At 35.9% G+C, this 21,399-nt stretch overlaps 1 protein-coding gene across 1 annotated transcript in view; it reads right to left on the reverse strand.

Annotated features, from left to right (window-relative positions):
• LOC136838721 (uncharacterized) overlaps positions 1-17,763 on the reverse strand; it is a 418,623-nt gene extending 400,860 nt beyond the window's left edge. Inside the window, 2 exon segments of the mRNA XM_067104155.1 lie at positions 1-28; positions 17,152-17,763. The exon segment at positions 1-28 is cut by the window's left edge and continues 33 nt beyond it. Of these exon segments, the coding sequence (XP_066960256.1) occupies positions 1-28; positions 17,152-17,664 (541 nt within the window). The 5' untranslated portion in view covers positions 17,665-17,763.
• Between the last annotated feature and the right edge of the window lie 3,636 nt (positions 17,764-21,399).

A 21,399-nucleotide genomic window follows, 5' to 3' on the forward strand; every position in this document is an offset into this window, starting at 1 on the left:
ACCAGGTGTCACTGTCCTCTAACAACACCTGCAAGAGTAGAATAACATCGGTGAGTTACTTGATGGAACAGAATTCTTGCTTTCGTTGTGGGATGATAAGGGGAGACCCTCCACCCTAAAAAACTACTTAAAATTCATTAAAAAGATTACACCCTACTTTAATCAGAGAGAGAGAGAGAGAGAGAGAGAGAGAGAGAGAGAGAGAGAGAGAGAGAGAATTATTTGCAATACATCACATGAGAGAATTTTTGGTAACATCACATGAGAGAGAGAGAGAGAGAGAGAGAGAGAGAGAGAGAGAGAGAGAGAGAGAGAGAGAGAGAATTATTTGCAATACATCACATGAGAGAATTTTTGGTAACATCACATGAGAGAGAGAGAGAGAGTAAGAGAGAGAGAGAGAGAGAGAGAGAGAGAGAGAGAGAGAGAGAGAGAATTAATTGCAGCACATCTCATGAGAGATAATTTTCTGTAATACCTTCTGAGAGAGAGAGAGAGAGAGAGAGAGAGAGAGAGAGAGAGAGAGAGAGAGAGAGAGAGAGAGAGAGAAAGGACCAAAGGTTGAGTTTTTAACGGATAAAATATTCAGTTCCCAAAACAGGGTTTACTGCATTGAAAGGTAAATAAAGAATTGCAGTCCCAATAACAGGGTTTACTGTGTACAAAATGTAATTGGTTTTTGTTGGAGGTGGTCTGTTACTAAGGCAGATATTGACTTATGAAAAATTGTCAAAACTCCTACATTACATTTTCCTACAATCATTAAATACAAAGTATGTCATTTAATATAGTTATAAATAAAACTATTTTTTAGTCATTAAGTCAGAGATATACACAAAGATGAAAATATTATAATAAACTGAAGGAAGTATTACTTATACTATTGTCAAGAAGGAATTTACCAAAATAAGCCTGCTAACCCGTTTCTGCAAAGGCCAACTGATAACTTATAAAAAAATCACCAAATAATTTCCAAATTTGATCCCAAATTCTAATTTGTAAACAAAAAATCATTATATAATTCTTAAACTTGATAAGCAAAATTTTACTTTGCAGACAAAAAATCCCTAAAAACTACTGAAGCTAGAGGGCTGTAGTTTGGTAAGTTGATCATCCACCCTCCAAGCATCAAACATACAAAATTGCAGCCCTCTAGCCTGTGTAGTTTTTATTTTATTAAATAATTACTAAACTTGATAAGCAAAATTTTACTTTGTAAACAAAAAATCCCTCAATAATTTCTAAGCTTGATAGGAAAAATTTCATTTTGTAAACAATGTTAGCCTGTTAGTCTGTACTGTTTTAACACAGATTACGACAAAGATCATGAGCATGGTTACTGATTAGCGTGGAATTTGAGTTACAACCCATACGACTAGCCTGGAGGAATCTGACTGTCATGTGCAATGCCTTTAAAAGAAAACCATTCAGCTTGAAAACCAACACGATTATCATTTAATGGTTAACGTCAATTCTGAACCACAACCATTAGGAGAAGGTTCCGGGAATTAATCTGTCACATACCTGTACACACTGTCGCCAGGTAAAACACACAGGAAGAGAACCCAAGAATCAGAAGCTGACCATAAGAAGGTCAGTTTCTAATTCTAGAGAATTAATGCTCATCATAACAGCGCCACTTAAAATTACAGTGACAGGAAGCGACTTTAGTCCAACTCAACATACCTAGCCAATGGTGGGCTTTCAAAGTCACAAATTAGCGTTGCCAAACTTATTATTATTATTATTATTATTATTATTATTATTATTATTATTATTATTATTATTATTATTATTATTATGTGAATAATGCAATCGAGCCTCGGATTAAGATATTTGGGATAAAATTAATGAAAACCTATGCTTCAAATAACTAATTATATCCACAACACATGACAATAAAGAAATGTTTTGAAAAATAAAGAGGACTGGGAACAGACAACGCTTGTCCACGCCCTCCCCTCACTCGCCAGCCCCGCTGAGACTATAAAACCGAACTACAAAATAAATCACGAGTTTTAAAACGCATCATCAACGAATAATTTACAGTCAGTCACGGTCTCTTGCCCATCACGTCTCCCACTTGACCCCGGGGTCACCTCACAGCGTAATCAAAGGCCATTTTCCAAAAATTTCAGAGGTTTGATATTCGACAGCATGAACTGCAAGGTCATGCAACTCCCGCAAGGAGAGCAGGCAAGCGCTGTGCTTTCTAAAGCCTTTCAATTTCCCATCAGCTTTAAAATTCTGTAGTTGCTGTAGTCCTGCACCACGGCAGAGTCGCCGGCTTTTCATAAAGAATAAAATAACCCTTTTGGAAACATTAGTAACCCTTTTTTAAACAAAAAACATTAGTAACCCTTTTTGAAACAAAAAACATTAGTAACCGTTTTTGAAACAAAAAACTTTAGTAACCCTTTTTGAAACAAAAAACATTAGTAACCCTTTTGAAACAAAAAACATTATTAACCCTTTTAGAAACAAAAAATTAGTAACCCTTAAAAAAACAATAGTATTCCTCCCTTTTTAAAACAAAAAACATCATTAACCCTTTTAGAAACAAAAAATTAGTAACCCTTAAAAAACCAATAGTAATCCTTTTCGAAACAAAAACACTAGTAACCCTTTTTGAAATAAAAAAAAATATAGGTAAACCTTTTTGAAACGAAAAACAATAGTAATACTTTTTGAAACAAAAAACCTGAATAACCCTTTTTGAAAGAAACAACATTAGTAACCCTTTTTCAAACAAAAAACATTAGTAACCCTTTTTCAAACAAAAAACATTACTAACCCTTTTTGAAGCAAAATACATTAGTAATCCTTTTTGAAACAAAAACTTACTAACCCTTTTTGAAAAAAAAAACATTAGTAACCCTTTTTAAAACAAAAAATATTAGTAACCATTTTTGAAACAAAAAACCTTAGTAACCCTTTTTGAAACAATAAAAAAAATAGTAAAACTTCTTTAAACAAAAACATTAGTAACCCCTATTTTCAAGCAAAAAACATTAAACCCTTTTTCATACAAAAAACATTAGTAACCCTTTGAGAAACAAAAAACATTAGTAGCCATTTTTGAAACGAAAAACATTAGTAACTATTTTCAAAACAAAAAACATTATTAACCCTTTTTTGAAACATAAAACATTAGTAACCCTTTTTGAAACAAGAAACAGTAGCAATCCTTTTAGAAACAAAAAACATTAGTAACCCTTTTTGAAACAAGGAACATTAGTTACCCTTTTAAAAACGAAAAAAATCAGTAACCCTTTTTGAAACATAAAACATTAGTAACACTTTTTAAAACAAAAAAAAATTAGTAAACCATTTTGAAATAAAAAATATTAGTAACCCTTTTTGAAACAAGAAACATTAATAACCATTTCCAAAAAAACAATAACCCTTTTTTGAAACAAAAACTGTTTTGAAATTAAAAACATTAGTAACCCTTTTTGAAACGAAACGCATTAGTAACCCTTTTTTAAACGAAAAACATTAGTAACTTTTTTTATCAGAAAACATTAGTAACCCTTTTTGAAACAAAAAACACGGATAACCCTTTTTGAAACATAAAAACATTAGTAACAGTTTAAAAAAAACATTAGTAACCCTTTTTGGAATAAAAATACATTAGTAACCCTTAAAAAAATAATATTGTAACCCTTTTTGAAACAAAGAGCATTAGTAACCCTTTATGAAGCAAAAAATTAGTAACCATTTTTAAAAACAAAGCAATTAGTAAACCTTTTCGAAATAAAAAAATATCAGTAACCCTTTTTGAAACAAGAAATATTAGTAACCCTTTTTGAAAAAAACACGGGTAACCTTTTGAAACAAAAAAAAAAAACATTAGCAACCCTTTATGAAACAAATAACATTTTTTTGAAAAAAAAATTAGTAACCCTTCTTGAAACAAGACACAATAGTAACCTTTTGAAAAAAAAAATGAGTTCTATCCATGCTAAACAAAAAGGGGTATTTACAAAAGTTCCCGCAATAATATTTTCTGTTACTGTGGGAGTAACTATTTATACTTGTCTCTTTTTATCTGTGCTTATTTTTTTTCTTTTTGGATTTGCTCCTAATATCATCAAGTCTGGGAACTCGACAACACATGGTCAGGTCACCGAAGAATGAACTAGAATGTCTGGGCAGGTCTTCCCTGAATCACGTCATTTTACAGAGAATGAAGAAAAAGGTTACACCGTGAGAAAACCAGTACAGAAATCATTGCACTTAAGTCTTCAAGTCAAGGAAAGCTTCATACAATGCACCTTGATAATTTATTTAACATTTAATGTCACTGACATTTTCTAATAGCAACGACAACAACAACAGAAATTATAAAAATATTAACAATCATATCTTAAACGCTTACTAATATAGCCATGTTACCTACTCAGAATGCACATACTGTAGACAAACCACCTACAAAATTTGAATAGCAAACTTACTAGAATTCAGACCTCGATAACTAATGACTCAAAAGTAATAACATTTATTTCTGCGAGCTACAGTAAATCGCTACCAAGTCGTACATATTCATAACTATAACCTCGATTAAAAACAAAACAAAACTATAGACTTTATATTCAATGGAATCCTATCATGGACAGAAAAACTGGAAGACAACTAAATAAAAAATATTCATTTTACAGTCTTGATGAATTTGGTAACGTTCCTGGAAACAAAGCAGCTGTGATAATGCATAACTTACTCGGTTTTTCATTTAGAAATGCAAAGATCATCGACCAAGAATAAAGCCAGAATACATATTTAAATTTTCCACAACTTAGTTAAAAATAATTCACTAGTAGTATTAAACAACATTGCTATCCTGATATCTTAAAATACAAGTCAGCATACGTATTTCAAATTTCCTCAACTCAGGTAAGAATAATTCACCAGGGGTTACCAATCAACACAAAATTTCTTTCCTTATATTTTCGAAATATATATAATAATACAATTCCCATAAACTCAAAATCATATGTAAACTTTTTAATAGAATTCTGTTCTTTTTGACATGGCGAAGCTGGCTATGATTAACCCTCGAATGAAGAAGGGGAGAAAATGGATAAGATTGATTTATTAGCTTGAAGGGGCGAATGTCAATTCTAGATGACAGGTCTTTGTGGCAGACTTTCTACAGGTGGAAGATTTTTTTTTTTTTTATAAAATTATACTAACAATTCAATAGAACGAAAAGTCATTTAGAGCTTTCCTTTCAAGTGGGAAGGACGCCTGAGAACTGTCAGTATTGCGCCAGATAAATATTGATATCATATCAAAATTAGCGTTACTAAGCAGTTACGAGTTAAAAAGGTATCGATACCAAAGGCAAACTACATAAAAACATGAAAAATTATTATTATTATTATTATTATTATTATTATTATTACAACTATTACTACTACTACTACTACTATTATTATTATTATTATTATTATTATTATTATTATTATTATTATTATTATTATTATTATTATTATCATCATTATTATTATTCAGAAGATGAACCCTGTTCATATGCAACAAGCCCACATGGACCACTGACTTTATTTTTAAATTCAAGTTTCCAAAGAATATGGTGTTCATTCGACAGAAGTAACAGAAGGTAATGGGAAATACAGAAAGAAGAAATCACTTATTAAAAAATAAAAAAACTAAATCAACAAATTAATAAACATAAAAATGTCAGTAAATTACTAAAAATACACGAGAATTGTTTTAGATTAGCAATGCATTGCATCTTCGCTTGAACTTTTGAGGTTCCAATGGTACGATATCTTCAGGGAGGCTGTTCCACAGTCCAACGGTGTGAGGAATAAAGGACCTCTGGAACGGAGAAGTTCGACAGCGAGGCCATTTATGGCATATTGGTGCTGATATTTACCAAATCTAGTTCCTCTCGGAGGGAAAAGGGAATAAGGGATCAATTATGAATGTGAAAGATCTCTGTTAAAATACAAGTTGTGAAAAGTTGACACACAAGAGACCATCCTTTTGATGGTCCAAATCATAGACGTCTTTCAGTAAATTAAACCAAGAGCTTTTAACATACAAGAAATTTATAAAATAAAATTATATAACTCATGTCAGGGAGAAAATTGTGTCAAGGTATTATGGAAATGGGATTAATCACACCATTCTTTTAATTGCTTTCTCTTGCAAAGACTTACTATGATGCAATCTCGAAATAATGAGATGTCATACGTTTCCTCTAATTAATCCAGACCCGTTTAAGTATGCATAATGATAATTCTTAGAAAAAAAGTAAATGACATAAAATCTACATTAATTAAGAGTATTACATGATATGCAAAGTCCCTGTCATCTTAAAAAATAAATATCTTGATTCTTATTTCAACTTGGACTACGGAAACCTTTATTCTTCTTCGGCTCTCTTCAAACAAACAAAAAATGAATGGATAAATAAGTAAGTAAATAAATACATACATAAATAAATAAATAACACAGAAATGGCTTGGAAAGCTTTAACTGAAACGTATGAACAGAACTCCATGAATAAAAGCTGACACTTCGGAAGGGAGAAAGTGATTCTTCCATAGTAAGATAAACAACGCAAAAAAAAAAGCTACGTCTTGTCTTTCGGATATTAGGCAAATACACATATGTAGCCGAATACACCACTGAAAATGGTAATTAAGACGATACCACTACCTAATGACAGTACAAAATAATACATCGATCTATTATTTAAACAATTTTGTCGGGGTATCTTCACTTAGATGGGACAGAGAGCAGGTGTCTATGCAAGATACCTTGAAAATTCTCTTTTATACATATTCCCTACTGCTTAGATTCGGGAAAAGAAAGTTGAGTGTAGCTCTACAATGCATTATTCTAGTAAAACATGCCTAACAAAGATTTTTCTCCATAAACAAAGCTTTTTTTATTGGTTTTCGTTGAAAAAATCAGATAAAAATTTCAATTTTTTATATATTAATTTTAAATCTACAAATTAATATCGACCATAATTGCATAACGAATGAAGTTAGGAATAAAAAGAATAATTAATTATTCATTTTCCCCTAAAACCTACACCGCTCAAAAAACTCAATTACACGAGAAGAAATGGATGAAAGAAATTTTGACGTGCAGTCACACTAAAACTCTCCAAGTCATTCAGTAAACGTTAACTAAAGAAACTAATTGCACGCTTGCCTATCCTGACAAATTGGCAGCAAATCTTATCACTCGTAGAAAAACGGTGACCTGAAATATTTTCGTAGCGAACCAACGAAGAATTCACCATCTTAAATCGTGAGAACGAAACAGTACCAGTGAAGACTCAGAAACGTCCCTAAGTATACTAAAAAGATAAATGTTAAAACACGACTTTCTAACGACAATTTAAAATATTTCCTCAAGAGCAATCAAATTGCTAATTTTAATATAATAATAATAATAATAATAATAATAATAATAATATAATATAATATAATAATAATAATAATAATAATAATAAAATCAAGTGGATCTTGCTTGTCCTAATCGGGTGACAGTAGGGAAGAATGACACAGCCACCCACCCCTGCAAACGGGTTTCTCCTGCCCGGGGGGAAAGTGGATCTTCATCCTTGTTTGTCTGCCCTGGGTGGGGCAGGGTAGGTAGGGACAGGGTGGGGAGACAGCAGAATATATATACAATATATATTTATATATATATATATATATATATATATATATATATATATATATCTCAAACATTAAGCTACAAATGTTGTATAATATCAAATTCTCTCTGTGTGTGTGTGTGATAAGTGGTTGTGTGTGATGTCCGGCTCCAGTGAATACTTTTACCATGTGTCAAGGGAGTGTTGATGACTCTGCCATAACATATATATACATATATATATATATATATATATATATATATATATATATATATATATATATATATATATATATATATATATATATATATATATATATATATATATATATATATATATATATATATATATATATATATATATATATATATATAAATGTGTGTGTGTGTGTGTGTGTGTGTGTGTGTCTCTGTGTGTGCAATGTATAATATATATCAGTATATTTCACATATATATATTAAATATATTATATATATATGTGTGTGTGAAATGTTCAATATAAACCACCCTTTTAAATTTCGGAATAACTTACACTCAAAGGGAACTGTAAGATAAGTGCATCTGAACCAGCCAGGATTCGAACCTATGCCCTTTGGAACTGATACAGAGATAGGTCTTAGCGATTTATGGCCTCCATTCTCTCCAATAAATAACTATTTCCTTCCTTCATTTACGAACCTTTATTAAAAGACATCAAAAATTTCAATCCTCCCCCCAACTCCTTTTAGTTTGGAATCCTCAGTCTCTATTAGATTTCCTTTCTAACTCATAATTTTCGTCAATTTTCCCTTTCTCAAACCTTTTCAATGAAAACCCATCAGACGCTTTCACTTTCTCCAGTCTCCATCAAGTTAACATTTAGTAACCTATATGCTTCCGCTCTCTCTTTTTTTCTGTGTTCAAGTTCCTCTCATTATTAGCAACGAATACCAAGCCAGGATTTAGACCATCTTTTCTTTAAACCGCTAATGAACTCTTTGCTAACGGTGAAACCTTCTTGCACGTCTTGGAAAAGCGTAAATATTTACAAAAACTAGAAAATAAACAAACAAAATGAGGGGAGAAACACACCTTGGGAGAATTCCAACCAGGTTGAATGTTACTTGCAAAGGGAAGCTCAGTAAGTTCAGCGTGTCTCCTGAATGTCATGAAATCAGTTTTAAAATTGCCCGAAAACTACTGCAATACTCGGCTGATGGGGGGAAAATGAGCAGTATTTGACAGACCCATGGTCAATCTTGGGACGCCGGCCACGTACAAACCACAAGGTGGATTTAATAAAATTCTCTCCCTCTCTCTCTCTCTCTCTCTCTCTCTCTCTCTCTCTCTCTCTCTCTCTCTCTCTCTCTCTCTCACGACATGAAATGCTGAAACACAATCCATTTCTTTTCATGGTACATGCTTCAGAAGTCATGAATTGAAAGCGGGTCCTACAAAAACATCCTATCCTTCTGCTACAAAGAGAGACTATCTCCATTGAACAGTCTCGTACAACGGCAGACGCATGCGCACAAACTTTCAAATACATAAAAAAAAAATCGATGGCAATGAGTGATAAATTGCTGTGAAATAACAGCGTGCTAATCGCCACATCTGCAAACATCGATCAAATCCATTATATCACTATATATGTCAACACAGGTCATCCGGTTACGTGAATATTCGAACTGTGAGTGACCTGTGAGAAGTGGTTCCCAAGATCAAGAATTCTTCCAAGACACTCGGATAAAATCAAAGTTTTGTCCAACCTTATTTATATGACAAACTTGTCTCCTTCGCTGGGCAGTTAGGATGATGGCACACACGCGCACAGTTTCTGGTATCAGCGAATTCTCTTTTTCTTTCTCTCTATCACACACACACAAACAGAAGAGAAAAAAATAAATAAGGAAATTTATTTTGAAAAATTTTTTTTTCCTCTCTCTATCGCACACACAAACATACTCTCCATCACATAATCACATACACAAACACAAGAGAAACAAAGTAAAAGAATAAATCTATTCAGAAAATCTCCTTTTCTTTCTCTCTATCACACACACAAACACAAGAGAAGCAAAATAAAAGAATAAATCTACTCAGAAAATCTCCTTTTCTTTCTCTCTATCACACACACAAACACAAGAGAAACAAGAAATAAAAGCACAGCTATTCAGAATATTTCTTTTTCTTTCTCTCTACCATACACACACACACACAAACACAAAAACACCAAAATAAAAGAATAAATCCGTTCAGAAAATCTCTTTTTCTTCCTCTCTATCATCCATACAAACACAAGGAAAACAAAATGAAAGAGTAAATCCTTTCAGAAAATCTCTTTCTTTCTCTCAATCACCCGCATAAACACAGGGAAACAAAATAAAAGACTGATTCTATTCAGAAACTCTTTTTCCTCCTCTCTACCACACACACTAACAGAAAAGATACACAACGAAAAAAGAGAAGCTATTCAGAAACGGCAAAATGTAAATTGAATATTTCAGCTATTCCTGGAAATGTTGGTAAAAGACTCAAAAATTTCACGAAATCACCTCAATAAACCCGGTTCTGAAGCTCAAGATATAAACACTTAATATAAATCTTCCTAGCACACTGCATTTTCGGAACAAAATAATTGAAGGATTTGAGTATTATTATTATTAATGTACTCATTACACGCACAACATTTTCCCCCTCCCATTGTTACACGATAATCATTATTATTATTATTATTATTATTATTATTATTATTATTATTATTATTATTCAGAACATGAATCTTGTTCATATGGAACAAGCCCATAGGAACCACTGACTTGAAATTTAAGCTTCCAAAGAATATGGTGTTCATTTGAAAGAAGTAACAGAAGGTAAAAGCTTTTTTTTCTTCATTTTCTTTACAAACTGGTACCTTATATTCTATATGTCAGTGTGGAATACTATATATAAGGAATTCTGACCGATTTGGGGACTAGTAATTACTTTGGAAATTCGGGGAACTCAGATTTGCGTGTGAAGGATTATAACATGATATGAATTTGGTGGTAATATGCACTGAATCAACTTTCAACTCAAGATGCAAGAGATTCGGAACATTTATATATAATAATAATAATAATAATAATAATAATAATAAAACACAACATTCAATTAGCAGTAGCCTTTCATCCCTAGATTTCTATAACTGTTACATAAAACAACAACAACAACAATAATAATAATAATAATAATAATAATAATAATAATAATAATAATTAAACATACAATATTCAAATCCATTTGAAATTATACATACATAATGTATACATATATAAATATATATATATATATATATATATATATATATATATATATATATATATATATATATATATATATATATATATATATATACATATATGTATACATATGTGTGTGCGCGCGTGCGTGTTTGCGTGGGAGTGTATTTTTTTGACATATGGGACAATCTCAGATTTTATCGATTACCACTTCCGCCACCTGATGCTGCCGGGGACTTCAATAATCAATAATGCTTTCACGAGCCAAAATCAGCGTTCTTAATTAACGTTCCAAAATTAACGTTCCCAATTAACGTTCCTAATAAACGTTCAAAAATTAAAGTTCCTAACTAACGAACCTAAATAACGTTCCAAAATTAACGCTCCTAATTAACGTTCCAAAATTGAAATTCCTAATAAACGTTCCAAAATTAACGTTCCTAAGTAACGTTCCAAAATTAATGTTCCTAAGTAACATTCCAAAATTAACGTTCCTAAGTAACGTTCCAAAATCAACTTTCCTAAGTAACGTTCCAAAATTAATGTTCCTAATTAAAGTTCAAAAATCAACTTTCCTAAGTAAAGTTCCAAAATTAATGCTCCTAATTAACGTTAAAAAATCAACTTTCCTAAGTAAAGTTCCAAAATTAATGTTCCTAACTAACGTTCAAAAACTAAAGTTCCTCGGACCTATTAGAAATAATCCTTATAACTGGCCCTCGGAAGTGACCCCGTTCTAGAAGCTAGTGCGCGGCGCCACTATGGAGACCTTACGTAACTCCGGACGCCATCTGAAAACTTTTAACCCTTTACTACAAACATTCAAATTTTCTAAAGTTACTTGTGATTTTCGAACTTTTTGAAACCGTTACTTAAAACTTTCGCGCTGCACCGCTTTTGCTTTTTGGGCATCCGGAAAACAACTTTCCCGAAGACGCCATCGCAGCCGGGGATATTCTCGTGAATGGCAAGAAGTTAAAATTTATATAAGTCCCACAAGCGTTTTTGCTTTCAATTGTCTTTAGCCATTTGGCATATTAATTTTGCATTCAGTAGTAAATACTGACGGCTAAACTGACGCCGCTAATGTAAAACTTCAAATTCATTTAAGTCCCAGAATCGTGTTTTTGCTTTCAATTATCTTTAGCCATTTGGCATATTAATTTGCATTCATTAGTAAATACTAACGGCTAAGTTGACGCCGCTCATGTCATTGTCACGCCAGTTTTGGTAGCTATAAATCAATCAGCCAGCCGCTAATATCAATTCTTATATGACGTCACCAAACCGATCACAAGCGAGGTCAACTTAGCAAAAATATACATTTGATATAGGATCGGAATGGAATGAATTATGAAATTTAGGCCAAAGATCAAGCGATGGGACCTACAAGGTCATTCAGCGATGAAACTGAAATTGAGAGTAAAAGGGTTTTAAAAGGCATAACAAGATGAAAGACTCGCGGTTGAACTATGAACCAATTGTTAGGAGGATGGGAAGTCAGATGGAAGAGAGCAAGAACGGAGTACAAAAGGAATGAAAGGGGTTGGAGCTAGGGATCGAAGGGACGCTGCAAAGAACCTTAAGTAATGCCTACAGTGCACAACGTGAGGTGCACTGACGGCGCTACGCTACGCTTACTCACTGCAGGGAGCAGATATTGGATAACTGGCGCGGAGGAGTTTGGTGGCGAGACTAAAAGGCGGAAGGAGTATGACACCGCCTTTAAAACTTTTACAACTGGCGCCACTACACTTTAAGTGGAGATAACTGAGTGGAATTTTACAAATACTGCACATCTGGACTTAACACTGTAATAAATGAACACGTTACTTTAAGCATCAGCATCATAAAACGGGACTTTTTGCAATTAGCGTCACAGATAAGATTTTGAACCAGTACTTCGTAGGACTTTGTTTCTGACGGAAATTATTTTATAATGATTAAATTCAAAGATTTGTTACTGACGCTAAGTAATGAAACTTTGATAATTATTGAATTCACACATTTTTCATAAATACTTCCTGACTGCAACATTTCCTGCTAACGACATCAACCTTTGCTATTCCTTAACGTCATTTTCAATAGTAAACAAGATAAAAACACCATAGAAGACTCTGACAAGGTAAATTATAGCCTAATATGGCTTCTCATGACGGTCAACCACTGTGGTCCGGATGTCCCGCATAAAGACAGCGGAGCTGACGTCAGCCAATCGAGTGACAAGTTTTAAACGACATGAAAAAATTTAATTAAAGGATGTAGGCATTGAATGAATACATTGATTCAAAAGTAATTTTGACATACGAGTAAATGACAAAATTCTTTTGCACTAGATTTGAATGCAAAGGTTCAAAGCTTGGACTTGAAACTGTCAGCTTTGCTTTGAAATGTTCCATTCTTGGACTTGAAGCCGTCAGTTCCGCAGTAAAATGATTCAAAGCTTGGATTTACAGCTGTCAGTTCTGCAGTGAAAGGTTCAAAGCTTGGACTTAAAGCTATCAGTTATATACAGTGAAAAGATTCAAAGCTTGGGCTTAAAGCTGCCAGCTCTGAAGCGAAAGGTTCAAAGCTTGGCCTTAAAACTGTCAGTTCTGTAGTGAAAGGTTCACAGACTGGACTTAAAGCTGCCAGTTCTGTAGTGAAATGTTCATTTCTTGGACTTGAAGCTGTCAGTTCTGTAGTGAAAGGTTCAAAGCTTGGAATTAAAGCTGTCAGTTCTGCAGTGAAAGGTTCAAAGCTTGGACTTGAAGCCGTCAGTTCTGTAGTGAAAAATTCAAAGCTTGGACATGAAGCTGTCAGTTCTGTAGTGAAAGGTTCAAAGCTTGGACTTAAAGCTGTCAGTTCTACAGTGAAAGGTTCAAAGCTCGGAGTTAAAGCTGTCAGTTCTGCAGTGAAAGGTTCAAAGCTTGGACTTCAAGCTGTCAGTTCTGCAGTGAAAGGTTCAAAGCTTGGACTTCAAGCTGTCAGTTCTGCAGTGAATATGGACGCAGTGTCAAGTAAGTGAATGCTCGTATATTTCTCTTATATGTATACTTGAGTGGACATTTCATCTTTTATCTCTATCAGGATGTCAATTCACCCAGCAGTCACTCATGCAGTCAACCAAAGAGATAAGAATTATGCCCGTGAAAATCTTTCTTTTCTGTAGAGATAATACAAAAAAGGATAACATTCGCAGGACAAAAGGACTTTCTCTAACTGATAACTTACACTGTGATTTCTATCCCTAATTACAACTGACTAGTGTGATAGGTTTCCTTTACAATTATCAATTATAATTTACAACTAACTTTAATAGTTTAATGTAGCTTTTTCAATCCGACTTTCGAGAATTTATATAATCAGGAAGCACTGCTTTGTTGGTCAGTCCCCATAAAAAGAATGATATAGTACATGTGCAACAGGCATCAACTGCATCTATATGAATATTTATGTACGGATGTACGTGCTTGCGCAGTCTGTTCTCTGGATATTAATCATCATCATTCAAACATACTCTCCGTGTTTAAAAACGCGTACAACCACAATGCAGTGGTTTTTTTTTTTTGCACTGTGGTTTGTTTGCGCTAATTGGAAGATTTTTTTTATTCTAAAGGCCAGTTTAGACTTTTGTCAGTAATTTGTCATATATCCGCCATATATTTGTTATATATTAATCACGCCTTCTGATGCATTATACTGCATTATTTTCAAGACCCATATGAAAATACAGTATGTATTTACATATACCCGGCTAAACTAAATACATACAAAAACAGTATACATACTTATTTGTATATGTGTACTATTTGTATGCCTGTTTGCATTTGTATAAGCAAACTGCAGGCCACATAACTGATGGCCTAACATTCTCTGAATAAAATACGTATTAGTAGCTGTTATGAAAATTAAAATGGTATTAGATTTTCAAGAGACTTAATACGGTAATAGTAGTAGCAGTACTTAATAGATATAAAGAAGTTATATTTAATGGCTTTCGTACTCTTATTTTATAGCTAAAATGTCTAATAATACGAAGAGATGTAAAAAGAATGAGAAAAAGAAAATAAAGTGTTAAGAGGTAAACAACGACAGCGAGAGAGAGAGAGAGAGAGAGAGAGAGAGAGAGAGAGAGAGAGAGAGAGAGAGAGAGAGAGAGAAAGTGGCAATTCCCACTGGTTAAGAAGACATGACTCGAGAATTAACGAGAAAGGGGTGGATAGGGCACAGGTACTGCCGAGTGTTAACCTACATCATCAATTTCCTGCCTGATAGCTATTGATCCAATACCTTGGCTTTTAACACGAATTACTTTCTATAGAACTCGTTCATCGATTCGTACAGGCAATTGCATTTGCTTGCCGAGTGGATTAATGTAAACAGGGAGTGCTTGTGCTTTAGCATTAATAAAATCAGGGGTTGAGGGAGCGAGCTTAAGTCCCTGCGCATATGAATATACGGATGCAAGTGCCTATGGGGACTGAGTTTTTTGGGGAGTGGCTTTCAGAAGAGCTCTATGTATGCAAATTTATGTAGCTATTTTGCATAAGGGAGAGCGTGGATTCGTGGCTGCATATCTACTTGAACTAACGTGATTATGTCATTAAATGTAGGATTGCATACTATTCCTATTACTAACGCTAATACTATTACTAGTACTAGTGAAATTAATGCATTTGTGCTAAGACAGTCTACGATAGGGGTTTATGATAACAAAAAGTCTGTATTCTTTTTCGTTCTCCACTAATTTGAGAAACGCCCCAAACTCAAGAATATATATTTCCAAGATAATTTAGTCTTCAGACTGTGCGGAACATCTCAATAAACATTCGGTGCTTGGAGAAAGCATAAATAGAAATGATTTGGGTGTGATGCTCGAACTTAACCTACAATACATCGTATTGTAATGAACAAACATGCATGCATTTCCTCTGCCTCTCAAGCGTCAGCGGTAATCCACATGTGCAGAAGAGACGGCGGGGGTCCATACCAATGGTCACGTATATCTTAATTTTATCAGCTCTCTCTCTCTCTCTCTCTCTCTCTCTCTCTCTCTCTCTCTCTCTCTCTCTCTCTCTCTCTCTCTCTCTACTAGGGAACTATTTATTCCCGTGCTGTGTTCTCTTTCTCGCAATACAGCTTGTAACACCTCAAACTTCCTTAACAGTAATTCCAATTCTATAATGCTGCAATTTAAAATTTCTCTCTTATCTCTCTCTCTCAGCTTCTTGTGGACGTATACTCCAAAACTTACCTCTGAACTATCTGTCTGTTTCTCTCTCTCTCTCTCTCTCAATACTTATAAACGTATGCTCCTGAATTTAGCTCTCTCTCTCTCTCTCTCTCTCTCTCTCTCTCTCTCTCTCTCAACTTCCTATGGACGCATACTCCCAAACATCCCATGGAATTTCTCTCTCACTCTCTCTCAACTTCCTATGGACGTATACTACTAATCATCCCTTGGAATTCTCTCTCTCTCTCTCTCTCTCTCTCTCTCTCTCTCTCTCTCTCTCTCTCTCTCTCTCAACTTCCTATGGACGTATGCTCCCAAACTTCCCTTGGAGCTATTTCTCTCCTTTCACAACAGTTCCCGCTTTATGAAGCATAACCATACACTGTACACAACCCTTACCAATACCACTCTCAACCGAGTTAGAAAAAAAAATAAAAATAAAACCACGACGCTCATGCCCGTTGCATGACGCTCAGGTGCTGCTGAACTATGATTAATTCCAGATCGGTCATGTTGCATTTCCTATCCAGAAGTTGCATGCAACGCTCCTCACGAGAATGTGTGGTGGGAGGTGAAACAACTCGTGTCCTCCACACTGGAGGAATGGAAGGGGAATCGAGGACACGTGAATATTGGATGGGGGGAAAAGGGGTGTGGTAAAACAGCAATGGAGAGAGGATTTACCAGGAAACGTGAATGAGTTGTTTATTCGCCTCTGGAACGATCCTGGAATCCGCGGGATTGTTGTTTATCTTGTCTAGCGTGTGAGGCAGCCTTCTGTTGGGCTCGTTTTATTTACGTTGAATCTTGTTTTTATGTTATTTATCGACTGCAAAATAGTGTAGTTTATTCCTGAATGCAGGGTAATGAGTGATCTGAACCGACGAGGCAACTCTTTAAAAAGGGATAATAATAATAATAATAATAATAATAATAATAATAATAATAATAATAATAATAATAATAATAATAATAATAATAATAACAGATAGCACCGCATCTTTATTAGCCTGATATTGCGACCGACGACCTACCGCAAAAATGTCCCCCTTTTTAAAAGGGAGGATGAGGGAACTGCAAGGAGCATCGAGACTAGCGGACGCCGCCTGTCCGTCTGAATCGGAAACGCTCGCGGCGGCTCCGGCGTTAAAGCTGCTCCCTGGCCCTCCGTCAGGAGGGTCCGGCAACGCCCTGCGGAGGCTCGACTCCCTGTCGTGCTGGTCGAATTTGTGAGAGCCTCCGGCGGCTCCTGCCGCGGTCGTCGTCTCCTTCTTCTGGTCGACGATGCAGACGCCGCTGTCAATCGACCTGGCCCGAGCTTTGACACTTGTCGGTGTCTCCCTGCCTCTCTCCGCACTCGCTTTGTCTGGGCCGTCGCTGGCCTCGGCCGCGTCGTAGCTGCTGCTGTCTCTGAGGGCGTCGTCGTCGCTGCTGTAAGGCCCGGCGTCGTGGCTGTCGTAAATTATGCCTGTTGCTTCGCACTGGTACCTGATGTGGTCGAGGAGAATCTCTTCTGAGAAGTCGGCCAAAGCTACCTGGATTTCCATCTTGGGTCTAAGGGTATCTTGGGTCTAATGGTTTCTAAACGAGTTTTTCTATTGTTTTCGTAGAAAACACGACACAGTCACAGTACAGGAACACGAAAGTGCTTGCAAGTTAGTTGCTGCTTTGGTAGAAAAGGTATCAAAATTCTACAAAATGTAAAAAAGGTGTCTTTCAGACGTGTTTAAACAGGCTTACAAAAATCAAGGAAAGGCACTGAGTTACAGCAATCAAATGGAAAGAAAGAGGTCAGGCACAGGTTAGGTCACTTTGGAGAGGGCCAGAATAATCTTGCAATATTACTTTCCAAAATTCCAAAATGCTTCCACTCTTCGCTAATCGCATGGACAAATAAACATGGGTGGTTGACACTGCGGCTTTTGTCCTCACTATAATCACGATGGTAATCACATTTTTAGAGAGAAATACTTTTAAAAAGGATCCGCATAAACTTTTTATTATATTTCTTTCTGATATGTTTTTGCTGATCATAGACACACACTGTCACTCGCTAAGCACTGGCTAATGGTGCTGACGAACGGAAACCCGGGGGAAAATAATAAAGTTCACATTTCCATGTGAGAGGTCACTCAAGTCAAAGCCGCCCCCCGGAGGAGCGACACTCGGGGGGTTTTCTTACAGAAGGCACAAACAAGACTAAGGCAATATTATACCTCGGACCCACGCTAGAATATCGACCCCTACTGTAGCTCACCCCCACGTACGTCCCCTGTATGGGATATCCCAAACCCTGTCTCTCTCTCTCTCTCTCTCGCCTTCCCTGCCCCTGTATCTCTCTCTACTCGTTCCCGACCCCTGGTCCCCCTCACTCTCTCTCTCTCTCCATCCCTACTGCCCCTCGCCTGCTTTCCCGCCTGTCCTCATCGATGCTACCAAAGCAAATTTCATCACTTCGGCACTCGCCGAATGACAGACAGCTCCATGGAGCTTTCCCTTCAAAAATAGCATCGTAGATTGTCGTATAAACTTGTCCAAATGAAGAGCAGAAATGCACGATGCATAAGTCAGTCGTCGGCACTTCATGCTAAAACGTTCGTAGTATCGGGGTTTGGTCAGGGGCGAGTCGTGTCGTGGTTCCTATACCAGACCCCCCCTCCCAGAAACCCACTCCGTCCACCACCCAAACCCACCCTCTAACCCGTTCCCACTACAGCCGAACCCTCCCTCCCAGTCCCCAACCCCGTCCATTACGAACGGTGATTCATTCAATTCCAGACTCCACCCTGTTTCCCCTTTAGCCCGGCTTTTCCTCTCGCGAAAATGTCCCTCCGTATCTCTTCCTTACGATAACACACTCGCCACCACAAGGGGCCTCCGGTGTCGTCCTTCAATTCAACCCCTTCGTATCTGCTAAGGACCAAACCCAATCCCGACAACCCCCAGCCGGAGGAGAGGGAGCGAGTTGCAAGGGGAGGAAGGGAGGGAGTGGAGGGGAGGCTCTTGGAAAACGTTTCTACTCTGCAACTTTAACATACCACTCCATCTTCCTTTTGCCATAGCAGAGTACTCGCTCCTTGCAGTTGCTTCTTTTTATTTTTAACTCTCAGTTTTCCCTTCATACTTTCCAGACCATATTAATTCATTTTTCTCATTGACTTTAATGCCGAATATTTCGTTAGTTTCGCATGAACGAGACTAGGGAATAATTGCAAAACTTACATGAAAAATAAAACTTAAATTTTATTTTTCCAAATGCAATATCATCTTGAGGGACGTTTTGATTACTCTGACGGAAGAATGTTAATATCATCTATCCATCGATTTTATAAAACGAAAATAATAAATAATATCAAAAGGGAAAAATACACATTGCGATTTCCCCAGCTGCACTCGGTGTTTGTTTTGGTTCGGCGTGACGGAAGTTCCCTACCTACCTATCTATCTATCTACCCGCGCTCGCTGAAGAGCTTGTGTTGTGCATTGTAGGAAAACGCCACCTCCCGCGTAGACCACCACCACCGACCGTTGCTGCTCTTTCCTCAGCCGAATACGAATGGACTGAAACGAAAACCTGCTCGGTAAAAAGCGTTTATCCGTTTATCAATGAGCTTTTGAACGCGGCTCTCTCTTTCGCGGGAATGCTGGCAACTGAGACAAACAAAACGAAAAATAAATCGAAAATAAACTTCAGATCCACAGAAGAGCGTCAATGTCAATTCATATCTCGTCCCGCTATAAACAACTCTAGTGGCAATAGAAGGCAACAAAAAGAGGGAGCTGTCCTATACCGTGTACAATAGAGGTCAATTTGCATTCGTATCTCGTGCGACTAAGAACAATGCTATTGTCGATAGAGGTTAACAAACATGGAGGGGAATTTTATGTCAGTGTTAGACTCTGAGTGCAGTTCGCGTTGTTAACGTGCTTTAAATAGAGAAAGAGGAATAAATAAGAAAACCTCAAATCTGCAGTATAAACAACCCTACTGTCCATAGAAAGCAACAAGAAATTGGAACCATTCACCACCACATACGAAAGTTTTATATCTGATTGCAAGATGAAACAAGGCTTTTGTTAATAAGAAAAAAAAGGCGGGGGGGACTAATAACCACAACTAAACGAAGTGAATCTGAATTCATGTCTTGGTATAAACGAAACCACTGCTAATAAAAAAGGGGAGGGGCAGGAATTCTAAATAAAATCATACACAATCCCGTCAATTTGAATTCATCCTGGTCACTCTCTAAACGGCACAACTGGCTGTTAAATAAAACAGAAAAGAAGGCCTAAGTGGACAAATGTCTCGGTTCATTTGCTTTATAACCAGAATGCAAGGAAATATATTTAACTAAGAGCAATGACGTTAGGTATTTTTTTATTTTTTGTGCGTTTATAAAGTATCTTTTGACTGTCCATCTTGTAGGGCTGGGATATACAGCCATATGACGGCCGAGTTCATGGCAAGAGTTCCTTATCACTATATATATATACTGTATATTTATATAGGGTATACACACACACACACACACATATATATATATATATATATATATATATATATATATATATATATATATATATATATATAATATATATAGACTTTAACCAACACTAAAAAATTTTATCGTAAAATCACTTTATGGAAGAATAAGGAATACACAGGCAAATCAGTCCAAACACAAGCTAAATAGGGAACTAAATATTTCTTAAAATATCACGACAAAAATAACACACAACTTAGAAAATAGTAAAAATGCAGAGAAAGAGAACAAACTTGAGTTGATTTACGCCTACACACACTCATGTATACATGTGCGTGTGTGTGTGCAAAACTGTGGGATAAACAAAAATGGGACGCGAATGGAGTATGGAATAGCTGACGCTTGCAAGTTATAGTAATGACTGGGTATGGTGGACAGAAACTGTAAATCTAGTGAAAGTATTTGAGAGGAGAAAGTTGGGAGTAAATGTCAACAAAAGTAAGGTAATGATGGTAAACAGAAACCAAGACGATGGAACTGAATGTTCATATGGATGGTGGAAGAACGGAACCTGTTGATTTGTATAGTTATCTGGTAGTGAATATAACGAATGATGCTAGTATGATAAGGTGAAGGAAGGAAGTAGCAGAGTGTCTGCTAGACAGAGAAGAGAATTGGAGTGTCCATGGTAGCCAAGGCAGGAACTGTTGAGCCAACTTGTCTTTATGGAAGGGATGTGTAGACGTCAAATGCATAAACCATAAAAAGAGTTTAAGCTATTGATGAAATGGACGATGA

This window comes from Macrobrachium rosenbergii, chromosome 5, assembly GCF_040412425.1.
Source record: "Macrobrachium rosenbergii isolate ZJJX-2024 chromosome 5, ASM4041242v1, whole genome shotgun sequence".
Classification (NCBI taxonomy): domain Eukaryota; kingdom Metazoa; phylum Arthropoda; class Malacostraca; order Decapoda; family Palaemonidae; genus Macrobrachium; species Macrobrachium rosenbergii.